We start from the raw sequence: 15,464 nt of genomic DNA, 5'->3' as shown, positions 1-15,464 counted from the left end.
CACCTCAGCCTCCGGAATAGCTGGGACTATAGGCAGGTGCCACCACACCTGGCTAATGTTTTGTATTTTTTATAGAGAGGGGGGTCTCACTATGTTGCCCAGGCTGGTCTTAAATGCCTGGACTCAAGCGATCCATCCACGTCGGCCTCCCAAAGTGCTAGGATTATAGGTGTGAGCCACTGCACCTGGCCAAAACTTTCCTTTTATGTATCTTTACATTATATCACTGAATACAGTGAGTGTGTGTTATTTTTGTAATTTAGAAAGGAGAATTTATTTTAATAAATACTTGTTTTAAAAGAAGAGGAAAAGATCGATGCATGGGAAAAGAAAAAAGTGATGATTTCTGGTGATTTTATTTTTCTTTAATATATTATTTTTATGTCTCCCAGACTTTCTGCATGGAAAAGGAATTGCCTTTAGACTCTTTTTTAACAAAGTGTTAGATGCTCATATTCAAATGATACAGATTTAAATTTAAAAAGTATAAACGTGTATAAGATGCAGTGACTTTTGGCTTTGGCTTCACTAATTGCCCAATGCCTGCTATTTAGCTTCAGCCTTTGGAAGATGAGTAGCCAACAGTTATTTCTTATATTCCTTGGCCATGACCAGTAAGTGCCTTATTGCACTGGGGTCACCATCATATCTAATCAGCCTCACAGTGTCATGCCATCTGGATTTGTTCTAATGATCCAAATATTAAGTTTCAAGTATTGATTGGCAAGCATTCTAGTGTAATAAGCAATGAAACTCTCCATGTGGGTTTCATATGTTGAGGTTTCATCCATCAAGCCATAGCATATTTGTTATTGAAAGAATAAAGTACTATAATTTTTGTTTTGTTTTGTTTTTTGTTTTTTGGTTTTTTGAGACGGAGTTTCACTCTTGTTGCCCAGGCTGGAGTGCAACAGCGCGATCTTGGCTCACCGCAACCTCCGCCTCCCAGGTTCAAGGGATTCTCCTGCCTCAGGAGTAGCTGGGATTACAGGCATACACCAACACACCGGCAAATTTTTTTTTTTTTTTTTTTTTTTTGAGACAGAGTCTCGCTCTGTCGCCCAGGCTGGAGTGCGGTGGCTGGATCTCGGCTCACTGCAAGCTCCGCCTCCCGAGTTTACACCATTCTCCTGCCTCAGCCTCCTGAGTAGCTGAGACTACAGGCACCTGCCACCTCGCCCGGCTAGTTTTTTTGTATTTTTTAGTAGAGACGGGGTTTCACCGTGTTAGCCAGGATGTTCTTGATCTCCTGACCTCGTGATCCGCCCACCTCGGCCTCCCAAAGTGCTGGGATTACAGGTTTGAGCCACCGCGCCTGGCCTTAATTTTGTATTTTTAGTAGAGATGACATTTCTCCATGTTGGTCGGGCTGGTCTCAAACTCCTGACCTTAGGTGATCCACCTGCCTCGGCCTCCCAAAGTGCTGGGATTACAGGTGTGGGCTACCGCATCTGGCTGAGTACTATAATTATTAATGATGATAGGGAAAGCTTTGTAAAAGTACAAGTGAGGGCCACAACTTTGTCTATTTCTGCAAATCCACAGAAAATATCTTCTACACAGTTAGCCCACCTGGTGTTTGTAGGATAGTTTCTGCATAACTGAAGTGTCTCTGTCTACATTTTCAAGTTTAAATGTATCCTCACCTTAGTTACCTTCAGAGAGTGGGGGCATGCTTAATTACCCCTGGGGTTGGGGTTTGGGGGAGCAACAGCAACAGGGCTCTTTACCAGCTGAGTTGGCCAAAAACCATTGAGCTCTGCCAACATCCAGCATCTGCCCAGTGTTGCAAATACCCAGTGTAGTGACCACAGGAACTACTGAGCCACTGACAATGCTGGTAAATTATTGTTACTGGGTTTTTTAATTTGATGACTAAAATTTTTTTGGTTTTGTTTTTGTGTTTCTTTTTTCTTTTTTTTTCAAGACAGAGTCTTGCTCTGTCACCCAGGCTAGAGTGCAGTGGTGCGATCTCAGTTCGCTGCAAGCTCCACCTCCCAGGTTCATGCCATTCTCCTGCCTCAGCCTCCCAAGTAGCTGGGACAACAGGCGCCTGCCACCTCGCCCGGCTAATTTTTCGTATTTTTAGTAGAGACGGGGTTTCGCCATGTTAGCCAGGATGGTCTCGATCTCCTGACCTCATGATCTGCCCGCCTCGGCCTCCCAAAGTGCTGGGATTACAGGTGTGAGCCACTGTGCCTGGCCTATTAAAATGTTTAATAATAAAAATGCTTTTTTTTTTTTTCCTTTTGAGATGGAGTCTCACTCTGTCACCCAGGCTGTAGTGCAGTGGTACAATCTTGGCACACTGCAACCACCGCCTTCTGGGTTCAAGTGATTCTCCTGCTTCAGCCTCCCGAGTAGCTGGGATTACAGGCACCCGCCACAATGCCCAGCTAATTTTTTTATTTTTAGTTCAGACATGGTTTCACCATGTTGGCCAGGCTGGTCTCGAACTCCTGACCTCAAGTGATCTGCCTGCCTCAGCCTCCCAAAGTGCTGGAATTACAGGCGACAGCCACCGTGCCCAGCCAAAATGCTGATCTTTAATAAACGTTTAGATGTATTCTTAAATCCCAAATATTTATTTTATGATGACAATGGTCAGCTTTGGCTGACTATTTTAGCACTTGGCTAGTTACGATTTGGTCAGGATAATATTTGATATATAAAGTAAAAAAAAGAAGATCCTGACTCACAGCCACCTCCTTCCATGACCAAAAGTCAGCTGTCCTAATAGACCTCTATGTCTCATTCTGAAATATTTGCATGCCTAGACCAGGTCTAAAAACACACACATTTAATTTTTTCCATGTCTTATTAAGTTAATACAATACACGCTATCAGTGCAACTTGCTTTTTTTCAATTACTTTTGCACATCATTTCACATCAGTATGTCATATCGACTTACTCTTTTTCATGACCAAGTAAGGAGTGGATTCAATAATTTATGCATATCCATACAGTGAAATACTTCAGCCTTAACAACCATGTTGTGGATATGTAATGATATGAAACAGGTGATAGAAATTACTGTAAGTGCAAGAAAGTAGTCAATAGGGAGGCAGTGCAGTATTTGCCAAAACACACACACACACACATGCACACACACACACGCGCGCAAGACGGTCCTGGGTTCTAATCCCAGCTGTTGCAAGGATTAAATATAGTAATTCAAAGGCACAGTGCCGTTCAAAAAGTGTTTAAATTGATGTTAGCCAGGAGTTTTTATGTACCAAAAACATACACACACACAGATTGGAAAAATATACACCAAAAAGTTAGCAGTTGTTCACAGATGTCAAGTTGACATATGCATTAGTGAGGTTCAGATTTAGCTGCTGTAAGAATGAAACTGAAACACCAGCTCTAACAAGCAAGATAGGGGTTTGTATCTGTCCCGTGTAACTGTCCAGAGGTGAGCAGGCAGGTCGGGACAGGTGGGCAGCTCTGTCCTAGGGACCATCCAGGCACTTAAGTTCCTCCCACCTCATTCTGTTACATGACTCCACCATCTGCAGGTATGCCACCCTCACCCGCTCACTCGCCTGCCCTCACCCACTCACTCACCTGCCCTCACCCGCTCACTCGCCTGCCCTCACCCACTCACTCACCTGCCCTCACCTGCTGCCTTACCCCCATGCCATGGCTAGAAGCAGGAAAAGAGAAAATGTAAAAGGCAAGCAGTTTCCTCTCGTGAAAGAGACACACTTTACTTTCTCTGCCATCGCTTTGATAAAAACTTAGTCACAGATCACACCTAGCTGTGGGCAAGGCTGAGAAGTGTAGTCTTTCGCTGGTCAGCCATGAACTCTGCTGAAACTTAGGTGTTCTAAATTTTAGGGTGCATCTCTTTGTGAAAAGGAAAAAGGAGAGAGTGAGTATAAGAGAAAATTAACACAACTGTTATTATTTTACTTACCTATGTTTTAAATTTTTATTTTAATTGCCTTCTATTTTTAATTTATAAAAAATTTATAAGAAATTAATATTCATCATTTAAAAAATTCAAGTAATATCAATAAGGAAAATGGAAGAAAATTCCCCTCTCCCAAGATGTTAGCTCTTTGCCAATCATCCACCCAGTGTTTCAGGGTTTTCTGGATATTCTTTGGTGGTTGTATATGACTTTTTTCGTAAGGCAGTGGGAAATAAGCCTTTTCCTTTTTTAATCTCGTTTCCTGCTGCCATCTGTGTGTGTGTGTGTGTTTGAAGGAGACAAACCTCATAAGTGTGAAGTCTGTGGCAAGTGCTTTAGCCGGAAGGACAAGCTGAAAACTCACATGCGGTGCCACACGGGCGTGAAGCCCTACAAGTGTAAGACGTGTGACTACGCCGCTGCCGACAGCAGCAGCCTCAACAAGCACCTGCGGATCCACTCGGACGAGCGGCCCTTCAAATGCCAGATCTGCCCCTACGCCAGCCGGAACTCCAGCCAGCTCACCGTCCACCTGCGATCCCACACGGGTGAGTCCCACCTGTTATTTGCTCTCTATACTTCCTATGGCATAAATCATAAGCACCTTAAAGCATTCAGCCACGATGGAAGAAATCGAGTTGGAACCTTTGCTCATCCCGTTGTTTGCAGTTTTGTTTTGTTGTTGTTGTTGTTGTTGTTTTGTCTTGCTCTGTTGCCCTGACTGGAGTGCAGTGGCGCTATCTCAGCTCACTGCAACCTCCACCTCCCAGGCTCAAGCAATTCTTGTGCCTCAGCCTCCCAAGAAGCTGGGATTACAGGTGTGTTGCACCACACCCAGCTAATTTTTTGTATTTTTAGTAGAGATGGGGTTTTGCCATCTTGGTCAGGCTGGTCTTGAACCCCTGACCTCAAGTGGTCTGCCCACTACAACCTCCCAAAGTGCTGGGATTACAGGCATGTTGTACCATGCCCAGCTAACTTTTTCTATTTTTAGTAGAGATGGGGTTTTGCCATATTGGTCAGGCTGGTCTTGAACCCCTGACCTCAAGTGGTCTGCCCACCTCAGCCTCCCAAAGTGCTGGGATTACAGGCATGAGCCACCGTGCTTGGCCCATTTGCAGTTTTGCTTTTCAGCTGCCTTGAAGAGCCTTTCTCAGTAAAATAGGAGAAAACCATGAAGTTTATAGCTTTATACATATGTATATCTCTTTATATAACTTTATAACTTATTCACTTGTAAAGTATGTAATTGAGGAGGTGCACGAAATAAAATACAGGCATAAGTCATGTATCTTTGATAAATTCTGCATAATGATTAAGCATTCCAGTCATTTTTGAAGCATCCTCTAGTTCAGCATGGAACAGCTTGACCAAAAAACATACAGCAAAATTAGCAGGGTAGGTAACTCAACAGATTACATACTTCTTTCTTTTGGTGTATCAGTTAGATAATGATTCCATAATGCTGCGATAACAACCATGAAATCTCAGTGTTGTGTTATAAACATTTGTTGCTAACATACTTTAGGTCAGCAGGAAGTTGACTGGACAACTCTGTTGATCTTGGCTTGGCTTAACCACATGTGTGGGGAAGGCTGGGTGCCTTCCAGACTTGCCCGGGGATCTGCTGACCGTGGGCTGGCTGGCTGTCCACTGGCCTTGCCTGAGGCAATCTGGCTGTGTTCTGTGCATCTCTCATCGTCCTCCTGGGACCATGGACTAACCCAGGCTTGTCCTTCTCATGAGGATGGCAGAGGTGCAAGCAAGGAAGCCCCAGTGTAAGCCCATTTCAAGTCTTTGCTTCTATAAGTTGTCAAGCATCACATTGGCTAAGGCAAGTCACATGTTTCATCCTGGTGTCAAGGGTGGAACTGAGCTCACTTACAGTGAGAGGTCATCACAGTGTTACGTGGCAAAGATCAGGGATGCAGGGAAGGTGAAGAACTGGGACCTTTTTTTTACTTTTTTTTTTTTGAGATGGAGTCTCACTCTGTCACCCAGGCTAGAGTGCAGTGGCGCGATCTCAGCTCATTGCAACTTCCACTTCCTGGGTTCAAGTGATTCTCCTGTCTCAGCCTCCTGAGTAGCTGGGATTACAGGCGCATGCTGCCATGCCTGGCTAATTTTTTGTATTTTAGTAGAGATGGGGTTTCACCATGTTGCCCAGGCTGGTCTCAAACTCCTGAGCTCAGGCAATCCACCTGCCTCACCTCCCAAAGTGCTAGGATTACAGGCGTGAGCCACCTCGCCGGGCTGAATTGGGACCGTTTTTGCAAACAACCACAGTCCACCTTTATCCTCACCATCATTCACATCTCTCTGACAGGCAAAATGCGTTCACACTTTCCCAAGAACCCCGCAAGTCTCATCCAATCATAGGATCAGCCTTAAGGACCACAGTTGCGTGATCTCCCTTGGGTCTGGATATGGTTTCTCTTCATCTAGAGATGGTTGAAATAAAAAACAAGTTGTCTGTCCTGATACACCCAATATACAGTGGTAAAACAAAAAGCCAAAATAATTACCATAATTCTACCATTGGAAGGTAGTATAAGACACATGCACATGTATATTTATTGTGGCAGTATTCACAGTAGCAAAGACTTGGAACCAACCCAAATGCCCATCAATGATAGACTGGATAAAGAAAATGTGACACATATACACCATGGAATACTATGTGGCCATAAAAAACGTTGAGTTCATGTCCTTTACAGGGACATGCATGAAGCTGGAAACCATCATTCTTAGCAAACTAACACAGGAACAGAAAACCAAACACTACATGTTCTCACACGTAAGTGGGAGTTGAATAATGAGAACACATGGACACAGGGAGGGGAACGTCACACACTGGGGCCTGTCAAGGGGTTGGGGGCTAGGGGAGGGATAGCATTAGGAGAAATACCTAATGTAGATGACAGGTTGATGGGTGCAGCAAACCACCATGGCACGTGTATACCTGTGTAACAAACCTGCACATTCTGCACATGTATCCCAGAACTTAAAGTATAATTAAAAAGAAAGAGAAAGAAAAGAAAAGAAAAGAACGAAAGAACGAAAGAAAGAAAGAAAGAAAGAAGAAAGAAAGAAAGAAAGGCAGAAAGGCATTTGTCAGTCCCTGGTCCATAGCATTTCTGAAATTCTTTTGGGCACATGTTCCCAGGTTCCCCCTACTCAGGGGATAGGGAATGTTTCTTGATTAGGCCTTGGCTCAGCTCTTTGGTTCTTAACCCTGCCCATTGGAGCATCCTTTCCATCACTTTCCTAAGCTACTTCTAAAAAAGATTGCAAAATGTACCTTTGAGAAACTTTCTCAGCTTGCTTTCTGTCTGCCAACAGCTGGAGGTCTTTTACCTTTTGTTTTAGTAAGGCTGGTGACAGTGTTGCTGGTAGAGCTGTCTTTAAAAACTGTGTGAGTTTCCTATGTATCCATTTGCCAAAAGCAATACCCACAATTCTTTTGGAATCTTGCCTCTTCTTCTAAACTCAATTATAGGTACTTTTGGCATTTAACCTTCTGTGGGTTTTAGGAGTCCTTTGTCCAGCTGAGAGAACATACTTGGCACCAACTTCATTCTCACCATTCTTAATTCCCTTTTGAAGATTTTAATAAAGAGTCTTAGATTTAGACACCTTATTTCACATTTGGTCTTCACTCTGAGACTAGTTTCTTAGATTGATCTTTGTCCCAGGCTTTTGTCTTACCTGGGAAAGCTGGCTGGAGAAGCTGGCTGGAGATGAGAAACTATATCCAGTAAATCTTTGACTTTCTGTCTTCCCTCTAAATTCTGCTTAGTAAATGTCCAGTTCTTTTTTTGAGTTTGTCTCTTTCTTGTAGTCTTTTATCATATGCAGCTTATAAGACACTTTCACTGTTCTGCCTAGAATTTATCTCTTTATTCAAGTCCAAAACTCATTATGTACATTTTCTGTCTTCTAAGCTACCATGAGTGACAATCTTACCAAATGTTTGCCATTAAGTAGTGTGCATTGCCATTTTCCAGCCTCCACATGCAACCCAATCTCAAAACCAATGCTCTGTATTTTGGTTCTCTGTTATGGCATCACCCTTTTTCTAGATACCTGTATCTGTATCCATTGTCTGTTGTCACAGCGATGCAGCGTAATAGCCCACAAAACCTCAATAGATGCAATATGCTTTTTCTGTTCACCTGTGAGGATCAGCTGGTTTTGACCTTGGCTGGGCTGTCTTATTAGTCTGAGGATCTGCTGGTTATGGACTGGCTGTCCACTGGCCTTGGCTGAGGAAATCAGCTCTGCTCCATGTGTCTCTTGGTCTTCTCCTGAGACCAGCAGTAGTTAGGCCAGGATTGACCTCATGGTCATGACCGAGGTGTAAGCAAGCAAGCCCCAGTGCACAAGTCCATTTCAAGCCATTATTTGTTTTAAGTGACTAAATATACCTTTGGCCAAATCCAATGACATGGTTGAGGCTTTTATCACGGATCATGGGAGAACATCCTAATGACAGGGCAGAGGCCGTGCTACAAGGAGGGGTGGGAGGTGGGGAGATGTGGGAGCATTTTAGTAATCTACAGCAAGTTAAGACATTGGCATAATCGATGCCCAACTGATTTGCTTCAGAAATTTCCCCCAGCCTAAGTTAGAGAAGCTGAACAATTCATGTATGAAAATGGTTCATTTTTATTTATAAGGATGAAGTTACTATTTATAGCAGCATCTTTAAATTGGTCTAGAAAAGGTGTGTTTTTCAAAAATTTAAATGTGTGCCATTTATGCATGGTCTTCGTGGAATGTTCATTTTCCCTTTTATAAATCTGTGGCACTTGTAAAACTGTAAATTAATAGGATTTTGTTTTTACCCTTTCGGTGATTTGATAGACTACATCAACACTTGTTTGAGTAGCAACCCAAACTCAAGGAAGATCTGTCAGCTTAAATATATGTCGCTTATTCATCCAACATTCTTTAAACCTCACTATGTGCCAGACACAGTGGGAATCAGGTAGTAGGCAAGAATGAACATAGTCATTAGGTTTGAAGACCTTAGTGTCCAGTGGGACTATTTGACCAGTATACTTCATTAAAGTAATGTCTATGGTTAAATTTAAAAAAAAGAAAAAAGACAAAGGAATTTATAACCTTTGCTTTCATGCCAAAGGGTGTTGTTAAGCTCTGCAACTTAGCTGTGAGATTTGGTTTTCTGGATTTTCTGGGTCTCACCTCTGCAGATTGCTAAAGAAGTGAAAAAAGACTGTCGCTATAATTTTGGCAGGGATGTAACTGGAAAACCTAGTAAAACATTCTGGAGCAAGGATTCTGACTTTGAGTCTACAGATGTCTGCCCCTGAGAAATCCATGAGTAGATTTGGGAGGGAGGTCCTTGGATGGGAAAAAAAAAAAGTCTTTATTTTCACTAGCCTGTATTGAAATTTGACATGTCCTTCAATTATGAAAACAGGCAACCAATCTAATAACAGTGCATGTAAAGTTGTCGCCAGTGGAAATCAAAAATCTCTTCATAATGATTGCTGCAGATAGAGTAAAATATCTTTTACACTCCTCTTTATTTAGAAATGACTGTAGTTCCTAGACCTGCCACTAGGTCTGATTCTTGAACGCGTTAATGAAACACACACATTGGCATATCACAATTTTTTTCTTTAATAACTATTTTAATATAATTGGTTTCTTTTATATTCCTATTGGTTTTTCTTTTAGTTTTTTGGGTACATTTAAAATATTATCTAAGAAGGGTTCCATGGACTTCACTAAACTGCCAAAAAGGGGTAATGGCATAAAAAAGGTTAAGAACAACATTCTAAAGCAGCAAAAGGCCCTTTTTCTGAAAAGGGCCAGATAGTAAATATTTTAGACTTTGTGGGCCATGCAGTATCTGTCACAAATACTCACCTCTACCATTACGGCAGGCAAGTAACCATATGTAAACTAATATGCATGGCTGTGTTTCAGTAAAACTTTATTAATAGAAACAGGCTATGGGTAGGATGTAGCCCAGAGGCTGTAGCTTACTGTTCCTTGTTCTGGAGTTTAATATGCATGATCTTGGTGGTATTCAGTCATACAAAGCATTTTTTTAGGTTTATGTTTAGGCCTCTCAGTGTTCTAGAAGCTTGTTCAATTGCCCCCTGCCATCTTTGTTTGCATTCTTTAAGCAGCTCATGGTGAAGTAGCAGATCCTATGTCAAAAAGCTGGAACACCATCCCAGTCTTGTGGGTTTATGTCCTAAGAAAGCAAACATCTGTTATATGTACAGATAATTACCTAGCATCTAAAGATACCAGATTTGGAGTCAGCCTGGATTGGAATCCAAGCCCTGCTTTGCACTACTGGGCGACCAAGAACAAGTTATATAGTCTCTCTGGGTCTCAGCCTTCTTCTCTGTGTAACTGTGTTGAAAAACAATATTAATAATAGTACCCACCACAGGGCCATCTTCCCAGCATCAAGCGAGACCACGCTTGTGGAGTACTCAGCATAGCGCCTGCCATCCCGGAAGCCATTGAAGAATATTAGCTGCTATTTTGCTTACTTAAACAATGTTGAAATGAGGGGTCGCCAATTTGCTTGAATTGTCATTGCCTCAGATAATTTGGACTTGGCATTCATTGAGGAAGTAAATTTGGAATATGATATCCATTCAGATGTTTGCAGTTTCACTTGCCTTGCTCATCTTTCAGCGAATATGAATTTTTTTAAAAAAAATCAAGCAGCTGGATTTTGTAACTTCACAAATAAAGAACGCAGCTGGCAATATGGGATAAATAAATTTTGTGCAATAAACACATCTTTATTAATAAAGATCTGCATGAAATAGAAGCTGGGTGTTTCCATCATTGTAAAACCATACTCCAATGAGTGCAGCACGGAGCTGACCCGTTCGAAAATGTATTGTTGAATCTGTTACAACATGTAACTCAGTCAAACTCAGCGGGTTGTGCCAAAGTCTTCAACTGTGAACCATTAACTAGCAGAGTGGGCACATTAACAGTATGAAAGATAGTTTGAGTGTTTTTTTGTTTTTTTGTTTTGTTTTGTTTTGTTTTTTTTTGATACGGAGTCTCGCTCTGTCGCCCAGGCTGGAGTGCAAGTTTGAGTGTTTTAAAGAATATAACAAGTATACTTATAAATCTTATTTTATCTGGGACAATTAAATTGCTCTTTTCGATCTCCCATTTTTCTTCTGGGTTTGATACCGGTGGTGGTGGTTTGGGTCTGGGGAAAGAAAAAGAAACCCTGCCCCTCTTCCCCCACTCCCAGGGGCTGCTAGAAGCTGCAGTTAGAAGGTCTGCACCCACCCACCTTGTATAAGCGATTTTCTGGTGTGTGCTTCGGGGGGATCCGCTGTGGTTGTTGCCTGCCTGTTCTTATCGAAACTCACCTTGTGTTGACAGGGGACGCCCCCTTCCAGTGCTGGCTCTGTAGCGCCAAGTTCAAAATCAGCTCGGACTTGAAAAGGCACATGCGGGTGCACTCAGGGGAGAAGCCTTTCAAGTGCGAGTTCTGCAACGTCCGCTGCACCATGAAGGGGAACCTCAAGTCGCACATCCGCATCAAGCACAGCGGGAATAACTTCAAGTGTCCGCACTGCGACTTCCTGGGTGACAGCAAAGCCACCCTCCGGAAGCACAGCCGCGTGCACCAGTCGGAGCATCCCGAGAAGTGCTCGGAATGCAGCTACTCCTGCTCCAGCAAGGCCGCCCTGCGCATCCACGAGCGCATCCACTGCACCGACCGCCCTTTCAAATGCAACTACTGCAGCTTCGACACCAAACAGCCTAGCAACCTGAGCAAGCACATGAAGAAGTTCCATGCGGACATGGTTAAGACTGAGGCTCTGGAGAGGAAGGACACGGGCAGGCAAAGCAGCCGGCAGGTGGCCAAGCTCGATGCCAAGAAGACTTTCCACTGCGATATATGCGACGCCTCCTTCATGCGGGAGGACTCACTCCGCAGCCACAAGAGACAGCACAGTGAGTACAATGAGAGTAAGAACTCCGACGTGACCGTCCTCCAGTTTCAGATCGATCCCAGCAAGCAGCCCGCCACGCCCCTCACTGTGGGACACCTCCAGGTACCCCTCCAGCCCAGCCAAGTGCCCCAGTTCAGCGAGGGAAGAGTCAAAATCATCGTCGGGCATCAGGTGCCACAGGCGAACACCATCGTCCAGGCTGCCGCCGCTGCAGTGAACATCGTCCCGCCTGCTTTGGTGGCCCAGAACCCAGAGGAACTCCCGGGGAACAGCCGGCTGCAGATCCTGCGCCAGGTCAGTCTGATCGCCCCCCCTCAGTCCTCGCGGTGTCCGAGCGAGGCGGGCGCAATGACCCAGCCGGCTGTCCTGCTGACCACTCACGACCAGACGGACGGAGCCACTCTGCACCAGACTCTCATCCCCACGGCCCCAGGTGGCCCCCAGGAAGGCTCTGGCAATCAGACTTTCATTACCAGTTCGGGTATTACTTGCACTGACTTTGAAGGCCTAAACGCCTTGATTCAGGAGGGGACAGCAGAAGTGACAGTGGTGAGCGATGGAGGCCAGAACATCGCAGTGGCCACCACTGCGCCGCCGGTGTTCTCCTCCTCTTCCCAGCAAGAACTACCCAAGCAGACCTACTCCATCATTCAAGGGGCAGCCCATCCAGCTTTGCTCTGTCCCGCTGACTCCATACCAGATTAGTGCTTAGAAAACAAAAGGAGTGGGGGAAAGGAATTGAGAAAAAGAAATCATAAGTAGAATTCTCTAAAAGGTTTGCTCTTCATGTTTTCTTTGTTTTGTTTTGTTTTTGAGACGAAGTCTCGCTCTGTTTCCCAGGCTGGAGTGCAGTGGCGCAATCTTGGCTCACTGCAAGTCAGCCTCCCAGGTTCAAGCGATTCTGGTGCCTCAGCCTCCCGAGTAGCTGGGACCACAGGTGTAGACACCATGACTGGCTAAGTTTTGTATATTTGATAGAGACGGGGTTTCATCATGTTGAACTCCTGACCTCAAGTGATCTGCCCACCTCAGCCTCCCAAAAGTGCTGGGATTACAGGTGTGAGCCACCATGCCTGGCCGTGGTTTGCTCTTAATATTTTTAAGGATGGCTGTGAATCCCCCTGGCCCCATAATAAATTGTAATTTTATACTGCTTACTATAATTTTTTTTAACACTGTAACAACTTTGAGACCACCTCTGAATCGTCACATCATACTGTTGTAGAATCTTAAATGTTACCAAGGTGATTCCAATGAGGGGTTGGAATTAAATACATTAAGTAGTGAATATATGTGTTTGTTTCCAACTTGATTTTCCAACTCTGATAAAGGTTTTTGTCCATCTTATTAAATTTGTGTAGTAAATGGTACTTCCCAGCCTCTCTTTTGCCCCATTCTGGAATAATCCCCAGAGTTTGGGGGGATTCATGTTTTCCACATGTAAGCCTGTTGGCATGAAGGACCATTTTCTACATAATGTGACATGGATACTTGACCCCCCAAAAACAAATGTTTAGTGCTAATGAGCAGCAAATGAATGGTTCCCTAATAAATTGATATCTGATTAAAATATACTGAATGTTAATGATTCTTTAGAGCCAAGGTCGGATTTGGGAATGATGGGGTGTGAGTCATTAGTCAAAAACAACCTGAAGCAGCAAAGGTTTTTAATCCTCTCATAAATATCACACAGTCATCTTACCTCCTCCACAGTCACATTAAATAGATGTGGTACCTAACGTGATAAAGTGATCCATCCCACTGTCGTTTTCATTTTGAAACCTCAGACTGACAATCCTGTCATTTCTGTTTAGATGCAAAAATGATCAAAGTTTCTACTAACAAGACAGAATTTTCTAGAATAGCATTTTTGAGATGTTAATATCTGTGCAGAACCCAGATGAGTGGACTGAGAGCGTACCTAGATTTTTTCCAGAGCATAGGTTGTATTGAGAAGAGGAAAATTCAAATTGTGCGGTTTTCCGTTGAGATGCTGTTTGATCAGTAGGTGGTGCCAGAGAGCAAGCTAGAATCACCCATGCTTGTACCTTAAGCCATTCTCTAGTGTTGTAATACCACTCATTTCTGCTGTCACCAAGGATTGGTGAGAAGAGGAGGTTACTCTTGCGACAGAAGCATATTTAGAATATTATGAGAATACTTAGATACATTTTTACCACTTTTATTCTTCTTTCTTTGATCCATAATATTTGAACACAATTTTGATGACTTGCTATATTATATTTGCCATAATTTCTTTATTTTCCTATCATCAATGATAATAGTGAGTTATTAGCTATGGTTTTTGGTAAGAAACAGAAAAAGCTTGCAGTATACAATGTTAGTGATTTAAATAATTTTGTCACTTTAAACTCACTGCTTACAACCCTTTAGAAAACTGTTCTGCTTTTGAATTTCAGCTGGGAAACTTCCATTGTCCTGATCCTATTTTCTACATCTTTCTTTTTTCCCACTTTTTTTTAACTGTAAAGGATTTTTTCCTGATTATAATGTGTATTCAAGATAGAAAATATGAAAAACAGAATATTACTAGAAAAAAATAGAAGTTACTAATAATCTTACTGTCCAGATACAAATTATACAGACTGTAACCATTTTGATGGACTTCCTATCAATCTTTTTTTTTTCTTTTTTGAGACAGTCTCTCACTTCGCCCAGTCTGGAGTGCGGTGGTGCGACCTGGGCTCACTACAAGCTCCACCTCCCGGGTTCACACCATTCTCCTGCCTCAGCCTCCCAAGTAGCTGGGACTTTAGGCGCCCACCACCATGCCCGGCTAATGTTTTGTATTTTTAGTAGAGACAGGGTTTCACCATAGCCAGGATGGTCTCGATCTCCAGACCTCATGATCTGCCCACCTCGGCCTCCCAAAGTGCTGGGTTTACAGGTGTGAGCCACCGTGCCCAGACCCTATCACTCTTTTTTTATGCTTATGTATATATGTTTTCTACTCCAGTTATAAAGTTGTAGTTTAATTAAGCATAATATTTTTATATTCTATATTTCTTTTTGCATCCTTAGATCTCTACCTACCAGCTGCCTTCCATATATATACATACACAAACATACATACACATGCATGGACATGTACACACATGCATATTTGATTTGTTGGTTGTTTTGTCTCTTTACAAACTACAACAGTAAAACTTATTCTTTGGAATAAATTACACACAGAATTGTACAAACACCAAGCCAACAACTTCCAGCCCCTCCATATTCTCACCCCATCCAAGGTAAGTAATGTTAGGTGCTCTGTATTCTTACCAATATATGTGGACTCAAAAGATAACATAGAAAACGTTTTCCTAGTTCTACAGTAATTGTATCATACTCTGCACATTTCTCTGCAACTTGCTTTGATTATTCCATCTATAGACCTAGTTTTTTTAAACAAACGTTACAGACATGCCAGGGTTTAGTCCGTCATCTTGCTATTATGATTATTAAAGGTTGTCTGAGGAATAGTTTTGCCATTACAAACTGCCCCAGTAAACTTTCATATTCTGCTCTTTTTTTTTTTTTTTCTGTAAGTAGATTCAAA

The 15,464-nt window shown here is 42.9% G+C and overlaps 1 protein-coding gene across 7 annotated transcripts in view; it reads left to right on the top strand.

The window, feature by feature from the left end:
• ZFP64 (ZFP64 zinc finger protein) overlaps positions 1 to 15,464 on the top strand; it is a 96,343-nt gene that overhangs the window by 26,681 nt on the left and 54,198 nt on the right. For 4 of the 7 annotated variants that reach the window (XM_021920921.2, XM_021920923.2, XM_021920924.2 and 1 more), the window contains 2 exons: positions 4,217 to 4,468; positions 11,322 to 13,473. The exons of 1 other annotated variant lie outside the window; for it this stretch is intronic. In XM_021920921.2, the coding sequence (XP_021776613.1) occupies positions 4,217 to 4,468; positions 11,322 to 12,604 (1,535 nt within the window). In that variant the 3' untranslated portion in view covers positions 12,605 to 13,473. Of the gene's footprint in view, positions 1 to 4,216; positions 4,469 to 11,321; positions 13,474 to 15,464 lie in introns of those variants that run through there. 2 more of the 7 variants (XM_021920922.2, XM_003904603.3) reach the window with 2 other exon arrangements.

The sequence above is a fragment of the Papio anubis genome, chromosome 16, assembly GCF_008728515.1.
Source record: "Papio anubis isolate 15944 chromosome 16, Panubis1.0, whole genome shotgun sequence".
Taxonomy (NCBI): Eukaryota; Metazoa; Chordata; class Mammalia; order Primates; family Cercopithecidae; genus Papio; species Papio anubis.
Note: the sequence above shows the minus strand (reverse complement) of the source record. Positions and strands in the feature narration are given on the sequence as shown.